The 15,532-nt window shown below is 46.5% G+C and overlaps 1 protein-coding gene across 2 annotated transcripts in view; it reads left to right on the forward strand.

Moving 5' to 3' along the window:
* The window catches only part of INPP5D (inositol polyphosphate-5-phosphatase D), a 97,710-nt gene that overhangs the window by 41,609 nt on the left and 40,569 nt on the right, over positions 1–15,532 (forward strand). Inside the window, exons 3-6 of one of the 2 annotated variants that reach the window (XM_080667809.1) lie at positions 3,470–3,620; positions 6,119–6,290; positions 9,954–10,094; positions 12,636–12,723. In XM_080667809.1, the coding sequence (XP_080523935.1) occupies positions 3,470–3,620; positions 6,119–6,290; positions 9,954–10,094; positions 12,636–12,723 (552 nt within the window). The remainder of the gene's footprint in view (positions 1–3,469; positions 3,621–6,118; positions 6,291–9,953; positions 10,095–12,635; positions 12,724–15,532) is intronic. The other variant, XM_080667810.1, reaches the window with a different exon arrangement.

Below are 15,532 nucleotides of genomic sequence, written 5' to 3' on the forward strand. Positions count from 1 at the left end.
GGTGGCGTGCAGCACCTGCAAGGCAGTCCTCTCCAGTTCCCATGCCTCCCTCTCCTCTGTGGCCTGTCCCAGGGTGGTAACTGCTCCTCAGTGCTAGCTCTGGGGTGTGGCACCCCTCTTGTTGGTATTCCTACACCCTGTCCACTAAATTCTCCCCAAACTCCCCAGTTTAATGTGACATCTGCTTCCTGCCAGGACTGATATACATGACACTTCTTTCGGACATTTTGCATTTTAAATGATTGAAAAGGCAGTGGTGAGGGGATGGGTGCTCCCTGCTATCTACCTTTCTCTGCATTCCCAGTCCCTGACCTGCCTGGGCTACAATCAGGCCACCTCTCCTGGCTCCAAACGCAGCAAGTCCATCCAACCATTGATTGCTGAGCACCTCCAACTCCAGGTGCTACAGCACCATCTGGGGTACAACAGGCGACAGGTGCACAGTCAGGTGGACACGCACTTGACCATCCCTATGGAGCCCCGTGCTCCCACCAGCCCATGGCCAATGCACTATTCACCTGAAGGTCCCAATTCCCGCCTCTCGCTTTGACTTGCAGGTTTGTTAGGCCACGCCCAGGGGTAGCTGCCATTTCTGCAGACCCAGAGCCTTGCTGGCCCCCTCCCTGCCCTCTTGTCATCCTGCCTTGATGGAGTATCTTTCTAGGCCCCACTTTGGAATAAGAATGCCTTGACTGGCTGCTCCTGTCTGTGGAGGGCATGTGGAGCCCCCCATCACGGGCCTAGACTATACTCCTCACCCACCCACCCCCAGTCTGGGCCTCCAGGTCCTCGCACCTCATTGTATCTGTAGGGATTAGATTAATTTTATTTATTTGGGGGGTTTGGTTAACTTTAGAGTGTTCTATTATTCTGCATGCTTAGTACACCGCATATTTCAGCAATTCTAGAACCTTTATTTTTTCATGTCTCTGAAATAAAATGTGTCCACAATTGACGGTGTATGGTAGTTTGCGAGTTAGCGTTTTAGCAGTATGTAAAATACAGTCCTAGCACCGGCACCTTAGATTCCCACATCGACGTGCTCTCTCAAACACCTATTCCCCAGCTGAGAACCCTCTTCCAGGCTCACGCACCATTTGTTTCACTTTGACTTTCTCTGGTATTTTTGAATCCTTTCCCACACACCTAAGGGCCTGTCATCACTAGCTGCCCATTCCTTGGCAGGATGATGCTTTTATCACGACTGCATTAACGAAATCAAGCTCATTGATCTTGCGTCATGGCAAATTATTTTTGTTATTCTGCTCATTTTTGGTGCTGAACCTATTCAAGTTACTTTCTAGAAGGCCTGGCTGCCCCTACTTAGATATTTCTGATTCAATAATGCCTGAAGGAGATTGCTTAGCAGGGGGCTTTGTGAAAACAGGAGAATTTATTAAAAAGAACTTTTAAAAAAACCTTTTGTTAAACTTTCTACAAATGTACTGAATAACTTAAGCTGCACACACACACCCCTCCTGCACAGATTTAGATAGGTGTGCTGTGTATAAGCACATACAAACACACCTGGAGAGAAAAAGAGAGGCCAAAGGGAAACCCCTGCGTTAAGCTGGGAGGTTGAGGTGGGTTCATTGAAAGCAATGTACCCTCATTACAACGTGGGGTTAACCACCAGGAATAAGGAAGGGCTCAGGACAGGTCTGAGTCTTGGTCCATTCCCCGAGGTCTGGGTCTGGGTCATCCAGCCTAGTCTTCTCTCCCAATGCCTCTTACCTGTAGCCCTGAAGACCCTCACCCCAGAGCACCGCCCCATCCTCCCTGTCAGGCCCAGTCATGCTAGGGCAGGAGGTACCCAGCTTAAAGGTGAATGAGTCACGACGATCCAGCCACACACAGCCCTAGACCCCGCTGGTTCACCGGGGTAGACTTTCCAACCCCCTTCCTTTCTGCCTATTGGCCTCCTTTTCCACCAGTGATGGGACCCAGTCCCTTCAGTAAGAAGGCAGCAGGCAGTCCCCAGGGGAGCAGTTGGACCCCTGACTTCCAACTCCAAAGACGGCACCTTCTCAACTCATTTTAAAATCGCATGACTGTCTTTGACCTGATGGCGGTTATGATAATAAGGGTGAATCACAGGCACTCAGTGTTAGGACCAGGGGTGCTGTGCCCCTTCGAGGCCAGGGAAGCCCCACCCAGAGTGGGGTACCTCCTTGGTACTCATCCCTGTGTCCAGGCCCCTCTCTGGAGCCCAGCTGCATCTTCCTTCCCAACCCAAGGCTGCAGCCCTGCTCAGCATCTCCGTGGCTGGATCAGGGACACCCTGCCTCACTCTGTCTACCTTTGCCCTTTGTGCCAGAGGGAGGGGGAAGTCCAAGATGCCTCTGGATTTCTGGCTGGGCCAATGGGGAGAGGACAGTGCCACTCTTCGAGACAGGGAATGCCAGGCGGGGGACTGGACAGGGAGGCTCGATAGGACACTGGGACCTGTTGGGTTAGGAGCTGTAGGGTACAGCATTGATGAGAATGTAAGTCTCCTGCTGGGAGTTGTCCCATCCACCTGCTGCCTGATAACCCCTCAGGGGGAACCAACAGGGGTGGGACCTGGGGTGGGGTCTCAGCTAAGCAGAGCCTCAGCAAGAGGAGCTGACTGCCCCTGGACCTCCTGGAATTTCCTGCTGAAGTCACAGAACCAGAGGAAGAACTGGCCCCAGGGCATTTGGACACCCCCGGGGAATTGTCGCCTGGCTCCTCTGTCATCAGCAACAGAGATACAAATCAGGGAAGATTTTTGTGCTAACTCATCTGCTGGGCTTTGATAAAGCAGAAGTATAGCAAATGAAAAAATGTAGGAATAAAAGCCAAATAATTGCTAGGATAGATTTTTTCTGTATTTAAAAATAAGTGATTTTTTCAGTGGGGTGGAGGGATAACTTCCCTGCCACACACACACCACCCACCCCCCACACACACAAACGCAGTCTAGAAAAACATTCTAAACTATTGAAAAGTTTTCTCAAGGTTGTGGGATTACAAGTGATTTCTTTAAAAAAAAACTTCTGTATTTTCACACAGACAATAGGGTGCTGAAGGCCTGGGGTGGAGGAGGAGGGGGTAGGCTTGAAAGGGTCAATGGCAAGGGGGGGTGGGGAAGGGAGACAATAAAAAATTATTTTTAAACATTCTGTATTTTCTAATTTTGCCATAATGAAAATATATTACTTGTATAATAAACTACTTTTTAAAATAAAAGTGTTTGTATTTTTTTTTTAACTAAAAGAAAAAAATCTTTCCAACTGTCCTATTTGTGCCTTTTCGCAGACTGGCTCTTGGGGGCTGCTGGTCACGGGATGTGAGGGTGTGGGCGTGGGCGTGGCAGGTAGGCATGCCCAGGGCTTTTTCTGGATCGTGGTCACTCTCTCAGCCCCCTGGTCTCTGCTGCAGGTGGCCTTTGTGGTTGGGTGATGTCCCAGCCAGTCAACCATGCTTCTGTTTGGGGTTCTGTCCTCAGGCATCTGAAGGTGTCCCCATGAGGTTCTTCACCAAGCTGGACCAGCTCATCGAGTTCTACAAGAAGGAAAACATGGGTCTGGTCACCCACCTGCAGTATCCCGTGCCACTGGAGGAAGAGGACACCGGCGATGAGCCAGAGGAGGAGACGGGTAGGAAGGGACACCAGGCAGAGGTGGGGTGTTTCTCTCACTGCAAGTGTTCATAGATTAGGTGGGTCTGATTGTCAGGGGGAGAGAGTGTTAAGGACAAGTAAAGACACAGGCTCTGGAGTCAGATAGCCCTGGGTTGGACTTCCTGCTCCTCAGCCTCTTAGTTGTGTGACCTTGGATGAATTACTTAACCTCTCTGAACCACAGACTTCTCTTAAAGAGGCAGTAAAAATAATATCTACCTCTCAGGGTATCATCAAATGAGTCAATAAACATAGAGCCCAGAGCCTAGTACATAGTAAGTGCTCAATAAATGCAGCTGCCATCATCATCAAAATAATTAGCTGCATTTCACTGGGAAAAAAGTGAAAGAGGAGGAAATTCTTGCTAATAACTGGAAGGGTAAGAAAGGTGTTTCTTTTTATCATCATTAAAATAAAACAAAACTTACAGACCCTTAAAAGCATGTGTGAATCTGACCTGCCCTGTAAGCTGCAGAGGGACAGACAGAACAGAACAAGATCTGGCAGAGAAGGCCATGCAGGTGGCAGCACACCTGGGTGGCACCCTTCTATTCCCCCTAAAAGTTCACTTCCTAAAAGAAAACCCCGAGATACTGAATTGATTGAACCCTTCAACTTAGGAGGTCAGGGCTCTTCCTAAATTCCAGGGCCTGGAAACAACCAGGTCTCCCAGGGTCGCCCCCAAGGGAGGGCAGATCAGAGCAGAGATGCTGAGGTCCCTGGTTGTCTCCCCTCCTGTCCCTGGCAGGCTGCTGCCAGCCATGTACTAGACACCCTTCTCATCCCATTGCCATGGGCTGGCTTGTGGGTCACCACCCACCTTCTTCCCTGCTTCCAGGCGACCCACTTTGAGTGTCTACACAGCTCACCCACTGCCTCCGAGGATGAACACTCAAGGCGGCCTCATCAGCTCGGTGGAGAGAGCGAGGCCAGGCAAAGGGTTTCCAAAGGCAGCCATGGAGGCTGAGGGGGACCCGGGCAGGCCATGTCTCTGCTCCCTCCCTCAGCCCAGTAAGAGGTGCCCTCGGTTGTGAAGTAGTCAGAGTCAACCTATCCATGTGTGAGTGCAGGGTCACTCACCAGGGCTGTGCCACAGCCAGATGTCCCCCAGACGCCCCCCAGATGTGCTTGCCCTTGGCCTTGACACAGAGACCATCCTGCAGAAATGCCCTCCACACGAGTGTCCTCACTTGCCTTACAGCCCCAGCCCAGCTTTTCTGCCCCTCTGGGGATGGCCATCTGAGAAAGTCCTGAGACCTTCTGTAAGAGCCACAAAGAGAACCAACCAGTGGCTGCCAACTGCAGGCTTTACTTCCCCAAATGAAGCCCCGGTCTCAAGGCGCTGCAGTCCCCGTGGGGCTCATAACAGTTCAACCATCTAAAGAGCCAGAGAGCCCAGCAGGAGAGGAAGTGAGGGCTGATCCTTCCAAGAGGTAGCTCTGTGGCCAAGGCCGTGGGGCGACCATTTGGTGTGCAAAGAGGCTCAGGCAGGAGGTCCTGGATGCAGGGGCTCAGGACCCTCACCCATTTGTGGAGTGGAGGGTGGAAGTCCTCCTAAAGGTGAATAGGTAGGAGTTTCACTTCCCAGGCCAGTTCAAGTCATTTGTGTTATATTTCAATTCTCTTGGTGAAGTAAGACCCCTCAGTTGCTTTATTTTATTTTATTTTATTATTTTATTTTATTTTATTTTATTTATTTTATTTTATTTTATTTTATTTTATTTTATTTATTTTATTTTATTATTTTATTTATTTTATTTTATATTTTATTTTATTTATTTTAATTTATTTTATTTTATTTATTTTATTTTATTTATTTTATTTTATTTTATTTTATTTTATTTTATTTATTTTATTTTATTTTATTTTATTTTATTTATTTATTTTATTTTATTTTATTTATTTTATTATTTTATTTTATTATTTTATTTTATTTTATTTTATTTTATTTTAATCTCTGAAGGCCTGGGGTTCAGAGGCTGGAGAGAAAGCAGAGAAAGGGGGCAAGGTAGGAGAGGGATGAGCTGGTGTCGGCCTGCCTGCTCCCCACCCTGCTCCTCCTGTTCTGGGAAGGGGGTCTCTCTCTGCCTGGTCCAGGGCCCCTGCTTCAGCCCCGAAAGCTGGCCGTTCTGCTGAGCTGCCTAGAGCTGCTGGCTCCACCTGCCCAAGGCCAGCCGCTCTGCCTGGCATGGCCATTGGACTCCAAATGTCAAGTGTTTGCTGGGTGCCTCAATGGGACAAACCGTGCTAGGCCCCCAAGCCAAAGACCACTAAGACTAGGCCCCTGGCCTCAGTGGGCTCCCCCTCCAGTCGGGGAGGCAGTGAGGGGGTGGGGACGGCAGGGACAGTGTGGGCCCAGATGGGTTCTGCAGAGAGGACATAGTGCATCAGCTACATGGCCCTCTCTGTAGGCGAGTGATCCAGAGAGAAGCTAAAGCTTAGTCCGAATGACATTTCTGCTCTTCTCTTGGGTAGAAGGTGTTCCATCTCCGCCTGAACTGCCACCGAGAAACATCCCTTTATCTGCCGGGCCATGTGAGGCCAAGGAGGTGCCCCCCTTGAGCGAGAATCCAAGAGCCACCGAGGTCAGCCGGCCGAGCCTCTCGGAAACCTTGTTTCAACGACTACAGAGCATGGACACCAGCGGGTGAGTCTCCACCTGGTGGGTCCCCTCAGAGACCAGCCTCAGAGCCACAGCCCCCAGGCAGCCCCCTCAGAACTCACTCCTGGAGGTACCCCTTCCACCCAGGACAGGTAGTAGTGGAGCCCACTGGCCCCCCAGAGGGGATGGTGTGTCTGAGGGAGCCCAGCTCACCTGGTAGCTCCACTGCATGGGCACTGGGTGGCCCTGCTCAGAGGCTCCGTCTCACAGCCCAGCAGCGTGGCAGGAGCTGGCTCTGGAATGATGTACATCTGCTGCCGTCAGTGTGGTCCAGACTTTAGGGACCTGTGCTGAGACTCCCTTACTGGGACTTGCCATAAACTACACCCAGCATCTTTTCCATCACAGTGCCTCTAGAACATGGGTGGGCAAACTTTTTGACTCGAGGGCCACAATGGGTTCTTAAACTGGACCGGAGGGCCGGAACAAAAGCATGGATGGAGTGTTTGTGTGAACTAATATAAATTCAAAGTAAAGAAGCGGAGGGGAGAGCAAGAGAACCCTCCGCTCTTTCGGCTCTGCGGGCCGGATAGAACAGCCGAACGGGCCGGATCCGGCCCGCGGGCCATAGTTTGCCCACGGCTGCTCTAGAACCACCCCAGCTACTGAGTGAGATGGCCCAAGCAGAGGAGCTGCCTGCCCTGCATCCCGGATCAGCCACACAGCTCTTTCCTGCTCCGGGCCCCGCTCAAAGGGGGCCACCTTCCTTGTCACCAGTAAATGGGTCAGAGCAATAGTTCCATATGTGGTACGAACTGTGAGGTCTGCACAGCATGGAGCTCCTTCCTTTGTGATGGGAGGTGTGAGATGCTTTCATTCCAATGCTCTAAGTCTTACTTGCTCTGATCCAGGGTTCTCAGCATACTGGCTGGTCCACACTGACGAGGTCCGGGGCTTCTTTGCCCTGTGGTCCCTTTCTTAGCAGGCCCAGCACTTGCAAATCAGAGGCCCTGACTTCAAGGCCCTGGGAACGGCTTCAATAGGAAGGAAGCTCCATGAGGATCTTGTCCCCAGTGCCCAGCATGTTGCCTCGTGTATGAATTAGTTAGTACCAGTAACTTCCATGCATTATAATTTAGAAATATTTGTGTTTCTTTGTGAGAAAAGGGGCCCCCAAAGAATATCCCAAAGATGTGGCAGGCTGCTGCAACATCTCCAACTTGAAAGATCAACTTGAGGCAGCCGAGGCTGCTCACCTACCACCCAATCTGACAAAATACAAAGGAAGTGCCTGCAGGTACCTACAAGCATCCAGTTAGTTGCTAAGATACCTGGTGTTTCCTGTTTCCACCCGACACATCCCCTGATTCTTCTCCAGGCCCACCAGCTGTGTGCTCTGCACACTCTGAGTTACCTGTACTTTTTATCAATTGGCTACACATCCAATGCTTTGAATATCTTCATACATTATCATGATTATCCTGATATATGCATCTACATAACAAATGGTTATTAAAATATTTCATGCAGAGCCCATGGTTGGTTTCCTTGAGTTCGCATTTCTCTCCAGGTTTAGATGCCAAATGCAGTGACTTCCTTGAGGAAATAGGCATGGAGCCCAGTGGTGCCACCATCTCCCCAATCTTCCCGCCTCTCCCACATCTACTGACTCCATCTCCTCTCCAGTGCCTCCTCTCTAGGGACAGGTGTTCTCTAGGGCCCAGTGGAGAAGGACAGTGTATGCAACTGAGCCTCTGTGCAGCCTCCTGAGGAGCGTGGGTGCAGCTGAGGGCTTGTGAGCAGGGGAGGCGTGCTCTCTCTGGTTTTGCTTCTCAGCTAACATGCGGCAATAGAACCTTCCTGAAACTTCTGCATGGAGTTGGGGATGAGTACATGGTGCATGGTGGAGGACACAGGGTCGGCCCTCTGTTCTCTTCTGGGTCATGAAAAGCTGAGATTCTTCCTTGTGTTTGGAAGTTAATCAATTTTGCTTGTAAAATAGCTCTGTACACAGAGGTCCACCTTTAGGTTATTGTTAATTATAAGACGACCTGCACAGTCTTTTGTGCAAGTGAATTAGATCTAATCAGTTAGGTGTTGGTTAACATAAGACCGCTGAGTAAAATTAACCTCTGAACAGCAGAGTTTCCATCTTACATCAACACGTTTATACGACAAACATTTTAACAAATATCGCTTCCTATAGCAAGGCTTCGTAGTCTCTAAGTTATAAATCAGTAGTCATTAGGATGATTAAAAATACATATCTTACTATATATGGAGATTTTTATGATGTCAAGACTCAGAACAAGTATAGATTAAACTTAAATGTTCTGACAACTGCTACGTAAATAGTTGCTGATTTCTCAAACTAGAGAAGTCAGAATGGCTAGTTCACTTCTCTCTAATCTTAAGAGCAACAACTTTTCATTCTTTCAAGGATCCTCAAAAGAAACCTCAAAAACCTGTGACCTCCAGTTTGAATTTGATTACCTGTCAAGGCTGGAACAAAGATTTTTAAGGCTTGCAATAATTTTTTTTTTCACACGGGTATATCACCATCCTTGAATCTCAGTTTCCTCATTTGTGAAACAGAACTTATACCTGCCTCATAACATTGATTTGGGGATTAAAGGACAAAATGAGCATAAAGTGCTTAGCAGAGTGACTGGGGTGTTATACTCAGGAAATATTTGCTGGAATTAATTTTTATATTATAGGAACCAAGATTCAAAAGTTATCTAGAGCCCTGTCTGGTGTAGCTAAGTGGTTAGAGCATCAGCCCATGCATTGCAGGATCCTGGGTTTGATACCCAGTCAAAGACATATTGCAGATTTAATCCCCGGCCCTGGTCAGGGCACGTGTGGGAGGCAACCTATCAATGTGTCTCTGTCACATTGATGTTTCTCTCGCTCTCTCTCTCTGCCCTCCCCCTCCCTCCCTTCCACTCTCTCTAAAAAAATCAATAGAAAAAAATATCCTTGGGTGAGGGTTAACAGCAACAAAAAAGTTATCTAGGGGAAAAAAGGTGCTGGGACATAGAATGTAGGGGTGTGATCAGATATGGCCTGGGCTCTCCTCCGCTGGGACGTGGTGTTCAAAGAGCAAGTCTGACCTGCAGTCCATGAAGGGGCTGGACCAGAACTGGGAGGGAGGCCCAAGGCAGGGCATCTGGGCTGCCACTACCACATTCTCAGCCCCATCTCTCATCACAGAGACTTCATTCCCCACGGAGCCTAGAATCACTTGGAACTTCCCGACACAGGGCTCCAGGTGGCCTTTGGCTGTGAATTTGCAGTTGGCATGTGAGCTGGAACCATTTGCCATCACTCAGCCCTCAGATTCCATGTTTAGGAAGGGAATAGATGAAGTAGGGAAACAATTCCACGGGACATTTTCCAAACTGTTTTATCTTCTTTTTAGAGGATAAACATTTCTGGGTATCACTGCCTTCCAAGTACTGGCTTGGGAAAGAGCCTTTATGGGTAGGTTACTAGACCCCCTCCCTTGCGCAACCCTTTAATCTTACTACAACCTATTTTTCTAGCCCCAGTGAGACCCAGGGAACCAAACAGGTGGATATGATCCCCTGAAGGACCTTGTCTCAGCAGGAGACTCAGAATGCAGATTTCTTCTCCTTTTTGCTGGTGTCTGTGGCCAAAGGAACAGGACAAGCATGTTTTTATTTGTTGTTATTTTTCCCTCAGGCTTCCAGAAGAGCATCTGAAAGCCATCCAGGATTATTTAAGCACTCAGCTCACCCTGGATGCTGATTTTGTGAAGACGGGCTCCAGCGGTCTCCCTCATCTGAAGAAACTGACCGTGCTGCTGTGCAAGGAACTCTATGGGTAACAAGCCAGTGGGGCAGAGGGCAGGGACCTGGGCAAGAGAGTCAGCTCATTAGGGTGACTCAGGGCTCCCCCTGGCCGCTAAAATACTGCTGCTGTACTTGGAATAATCAGACAGTTTGGTGGGACTTAGGAATCTTCATGCTTGTTTCAGGTTTTGTTTGTATGGAATTTGAATTGTAGTGCCTTTTTTTTTTTTTTAAACTGAAGTTCATTGGAGGCCAGTTGCTATGGAAAGGGGTGGGCAGGAGGTTCTCCGTTGGAGATATTTTTCCATTTGATGCTGTTGTTATCATTCATTAATCACCAAGGAAAACATATACACATGATACTCTCTTTTTAACAAACAATTTCATGATGACTGGTAACAAGCGTTTATTTCTGCTCTAATGGAAATCCCACTCTTTTCTCCTTCCTTGTCCAGAAGAAAATATACCTTTAATCTCTCCACTAAGCTTATCCAATCACTTCAGCACGTGGGGAGTTTTTCCTGACATCTGATTGCTACCTGGATCTGGGTCATTCAAGGTCATAGAATTAATCACATGCCTCTACTTCAAAAAGGATCCAAGAATTTGTTTTCCCCCAAATTTCTGAGTGCTGGTGATCCTAAAACTAAGAACCCAGAAGCTTACGGAGCACCTGGATATGAATACACTCAAAGCAAAAGTGTTCATCCTATACTCCCAGAACACAAGATGATGAAAACAGAAATAACTAACAGAGCTAGCCATAACCACTCAACCATCTAGACATTTTTAGATGGTTTCCTAAATCACAGCTGAGTTAAGGAAGAAACTGACACAGTGATAGGCTACCTGGTGTAGTTGTGGGATACTGAGTGTAGCAGGTCCACAAAAGACCCATATAAAACATAACTTTTAAAAAGGTGAGAGACCTCCCTGGCCGGGGTGGCTTAATTGGTTGAGTGTCATCTCATGCACCAAAGGTCACTGGTTCGAATCCTAGTGGGGACACATGCCTGGGTTACAGGCTCGATACTCAGTTGGGGGTATGCAGGAGGCGGCTGATCAATATTTCTCTATCACATAGATGTTTCTCTCTCTTGTTCTAGCTCTCTCTAAAAATCAATAAAGACATATTTTAAAAAATAAGAGAGTGAGAGACCAATTTAAAATGAGCAAGTAATTGCTCACTAGTAAATACTGATGATAAAGTGTTGACTAAGGTAAGCAAAAAATTTTTACCAAGGAAAAGATGAAAAATGGGACAGTAAAAAATTACAGATCACTTTATAATGAAATCCAGCCCACCAAGGATGAAAATAACAGAATGGAAAAAACAACAACAACATCTAGATTAAATAAAAAGCAAAGCAATATATGAAGTTTATACCAATGTATAAAACTACTAACAAAATTCCCAACAGAAAACTAACAAAGGACATGAACAGTTTGTACAAAGAGAAATACAGTTACAACCAACCTTGTAAGAAAAATACTTAATGACATTAGAAATTAAAGATATGCAAATCAATTCATCAGCATTGAAATGCCGCATTGAGAGAGAAAAAAAAAATAAAATAATAAAAGGAATTCGGACAGCACATCTGGCTTGGACAGTGCTGATGACCCTATAGTTGATACTAATGACTCAAAGGCTTGGAAATATTGATCAAGAGCTGTAATCTCTGGTTATCCTTAAATTGCAATTGAGAATAAGAAAGGAAAAGCTATATGAACAAAGCTGTTCAGAGAAGCCTTTATTTATGATCCCCAAGATCTTAAAATAATCTAATATCTACAACAATTTGGGCACATTTAGTCCATAGATTATTTGGAAACCACTAGAATGTCAAATTTGTAAAAACAAAAACAGTTTTTGGTGAAGTAAGTGAAAAATAGAACTCAAAATTGTCTGCCCACCATGCTTAAACACATGAAAAAGATGAGAAGGGAAGGAAAAATCCATAAAGCCCTAGTATTGGCTCCTCAAGGATCAGGCCAAGGAAAACCTCTCTGGGTGTCCATCTGAGCTTGGAGGAGGGGACTTGAACCAGGAAGCACAGATTGCCAGCACAGGATGCCCTGGGGCACATATTTAAAATGCAGATTCTGGACCAAATCAGATTGGGACCCAGAAATTTGCATTTTTAACATAGGTATATGTGTATGATTTTGTGTGTGTGTGTGTGTGTGTGTGTGTATGTGTGTGTGTGTGAGAGAGAGAGAAAGAGAGAGAGAGAGAGAGAGAGAGAAATTCTTATTAACAGCAAATGTTGGAACCATGGGTTACTAAGTGATTTCAAAGTAGTTTTGAGATTCTAGATCAAAATTTTCTACAGGCCTTGTATGACTAAGCAGAGGTAAATCAGGTCTATAAATCACAACTTCAGTTTGGTCTGGGGTGTGGGATGGAAAGGAGTGGAGGTCTGGGGGATGGGCAGGCCTGCATCTTCGCAGGGGCTTGATCTTCTGGGAAGGATTCTTGCCTTCACCAGACGGGGCTCAGATGGAGCTAGGGTTGCCTCAGCCGGAGTCCTCATTAATCCTTGACCTTCACCTTGTCCCCTGCCCCCAGAGAAGTCATCCGGACCCTTCCCTCCCTGGAGTCTCTGCAGAGGTTGTTTGACCAGCAGCTCTCCCCGGGCCTCCGTCCACGGCCTCAGGTAAGGGTTTGCGGGTTGGAAAGATGAGTTTGATAAACTGGGGTTGGGGGTGGGTTATCGAGGTTGCCAGAGTCCAGATGGCTGGACTGTCAGATTATGCTGTGGGTGAAGGGTGAGAGCCACAGAACTCTGCCCATCCCCCCCACCCCACCTCCATAAGGCATTTTCCACTGCCTGATTTTGATTTGAGAAATAAGATTTTAAATTATGCATCCATCAGCAAAAGTACTTATTAGTGCTACCTAAGGTGGCAGGGCCTCTTCCCAACATTTTCTTCAGAAACCGAAATAAACACACGAGGTGCCTAAATTCTTGATGCTGCCTTTGCCCCAGGAAGAGCAAGGAATGCATGCACCTCCCTCCCGCCACAGTCACGGCCTAGCAGGGGGCCAAGACCAAGTGTCCTTTGAGCAAAGATTTGTGTGACAAGAGGTGTCATCTTCAGAATTAAAAGAAAGGAAACTAATATCTCAGAGAAAGTACTTGCAACCAAGATAAGAGACAAAGGATTAACATGTATGTTTTTTTTAAGTCTACAAATAATTCAGTCAAAACAACCCACTTTTTAAAATGGGGAAAGGATATAAAGAAGACTGTTTTACTGAAGAACTTGGAATGGCCAACATACACATGAAAAGATGTTTGACCTCGTTAGTAACCAGAAAATGACATTCAAAACAAGAACGTGTGTACTTTGCATATCAGATAAGCAAAGAGCTGATTGGTGAAGTCAGGGTTTGGCTGTGTGGGGACAGGAACTCACAAGGGCTCACCTGTCCGCACTGCTGGAATGGAAATGGATTTTCTGAAAGACTATTTGGCCATTTGCATTATTAGGGAAGGGAGAGCATTCACTCCCTTCTACCCTTCTTTAGTTTTTAACAGCTGGACTAGTAATAAAATAATACAATTTACACAAGACTAGATTAACAGGAGAGAAAAACAATTTGACACATGCATGCAGGAAAGCCACAGTGTGATGCTCAGATTATAAAATGAGGCTCAAAGAAATGATTGAACCAGGCACCTTTTTATAGTTTTTAGAAAAACACATTTGTGAGAAACTGACCAGACAGAGAAAGTCACTGCTCATTAAAAGGAATGTAAGCAGGGCTTGGGCTCAGGCGAGATAGGCTTGTTTACACAGCTCTCTCATTCCGGATTCCCAGATGTGATAAGGTTTTGTCTCAGGCCTCAGGAGCAGGGAGGGCACCTGTCCCTCCAGGGAGAGTTATCTCCTACTTTCGGGGCACAAAGGAGAGTAGGGCTCCTTCGGCTCCTGCTGCCTCTCAGGTGACGCAGTTGGAGATAATCATTAGGCCACGTACAGTGATATTGATGGGTGGTCTGCCCTGGGCCGCAGCAGCAAGAAAATGTTAAATGCACGCCTCCTACAAGCAAGCAGTTCTATATGTAGACGGTTATCTTAGGGACAAAGAGATGTTGACAAAGATGTTTATTGTGGCTTTGTCTCTAAAAGCAAAAACATTGGAAACCACACAAATGTAGAGTTGTTAAACTATGGTGCAGAATTTTCTATGGTGGATGCAATGACGTGGAAAGATCTCCAAGACATACTATAGGGTGAAAAGAAAAAAAAAGTAAATGGTGGAACAGTATGTACAGTATGTTGTGGAAATTGGACCAGAAAGATTTACACCCACAAAGCACTAAGGGAAATTGCACGTGTGAGCCATCTGAATGTGCTGGACTCTTAACAACATTAGACCCTTGCTTTTAGGTGGGCAAGACACCTGGACCCCTGTGTGGAATTTATTTGAGAGCTGCTGGGGGGTACAAAATGTAACATTATTAAAATGACTGCTGGCCTGAAGGGTGAAGAAAGACAGGAGTCTGCCCTATGTGAGAAAGAAGAGTCACTGACCTTGGAGCCCACATCCTCCTTTGAAAAGTCAACTGAAAAGCAAAGTGAAATAACTCGTCAGTTTATGTAAACCCACAGGTGCCACTCAGACCAATTCACCCACTTCTAGGCAGAGCTGTGAATTATGTCCTCAACACCCAGGCTAGTGACATTTTGGCTGGATCATTCTTTGTTGTGGGGGACTATGCTGTGGCATTATTGGTTGTTAACACATCCTAGCCTCTACCCACTAGACACCATTAGCATACCCTAGTTGCTGACAACCCCAATGTCTCCAGACTTATCAAATGTCCCCTGGGGGGCAAAATCGCCACCAGCTGAGAACCACTGGGTTAGATCTGCATTCAGATCTCCGGGGTACGCTAGCTGTGTGACCTTGGACAAGATGACTCATCACTTTGACTCAACTTCCCCATCTGCATAACAAGGATTATAAGAATAAATATACATGCAGATTAGATGAGTGAATATGTTCAAATTAAGATGGATATAGTGTAAGAACTCATTGGATCCTCCTGTGCGTTCCACTGAATAAGACTCAGACCTATGGACAAAGCTCCAGCATTGTTCTCACACCTTCCGGTCCAAGAACTCACCCCCAGTTTGTCAGGAACTTCATTTATAGTCTGTGAGTTTTTGCCAAGTCTGCTCCAAAAAACAGATTCAGCAAGAGAGAGTGAAAAACACCAGCCAAAAAATTGCTATTTAGAGGGAAGAAAAAATGACAGCCAGGTGACTGTCCCAGGGAGCAAGCAGGTAATTCCAAGTGTTCAAGAGGGTGAATAAGGGGGTTAAAATCTGTTATCTTTTCAATCCTTTATGAGAAAACCCTTAAACAAGGGGATCCTGAACTGTCTCATCTATTGACCAAAGCAGTCAGAGAAAGTGTTGGTAGGTGTGATGATGATGGTGATAGTTGTGGTG

The sequence above is a fragment of the Plecotus auritus genome, assembly GCF_963455305.1.
Source record: "Plecotus auritus genome assembly, chromosome: 5".
In the NCBI taxonomy this organism is placed as follows: Eukaryota; Metazoa; Chordata; class Mammalia; order Chiroptera; family Vespertilionidae; genus Plecotus; species Plecotus auritus.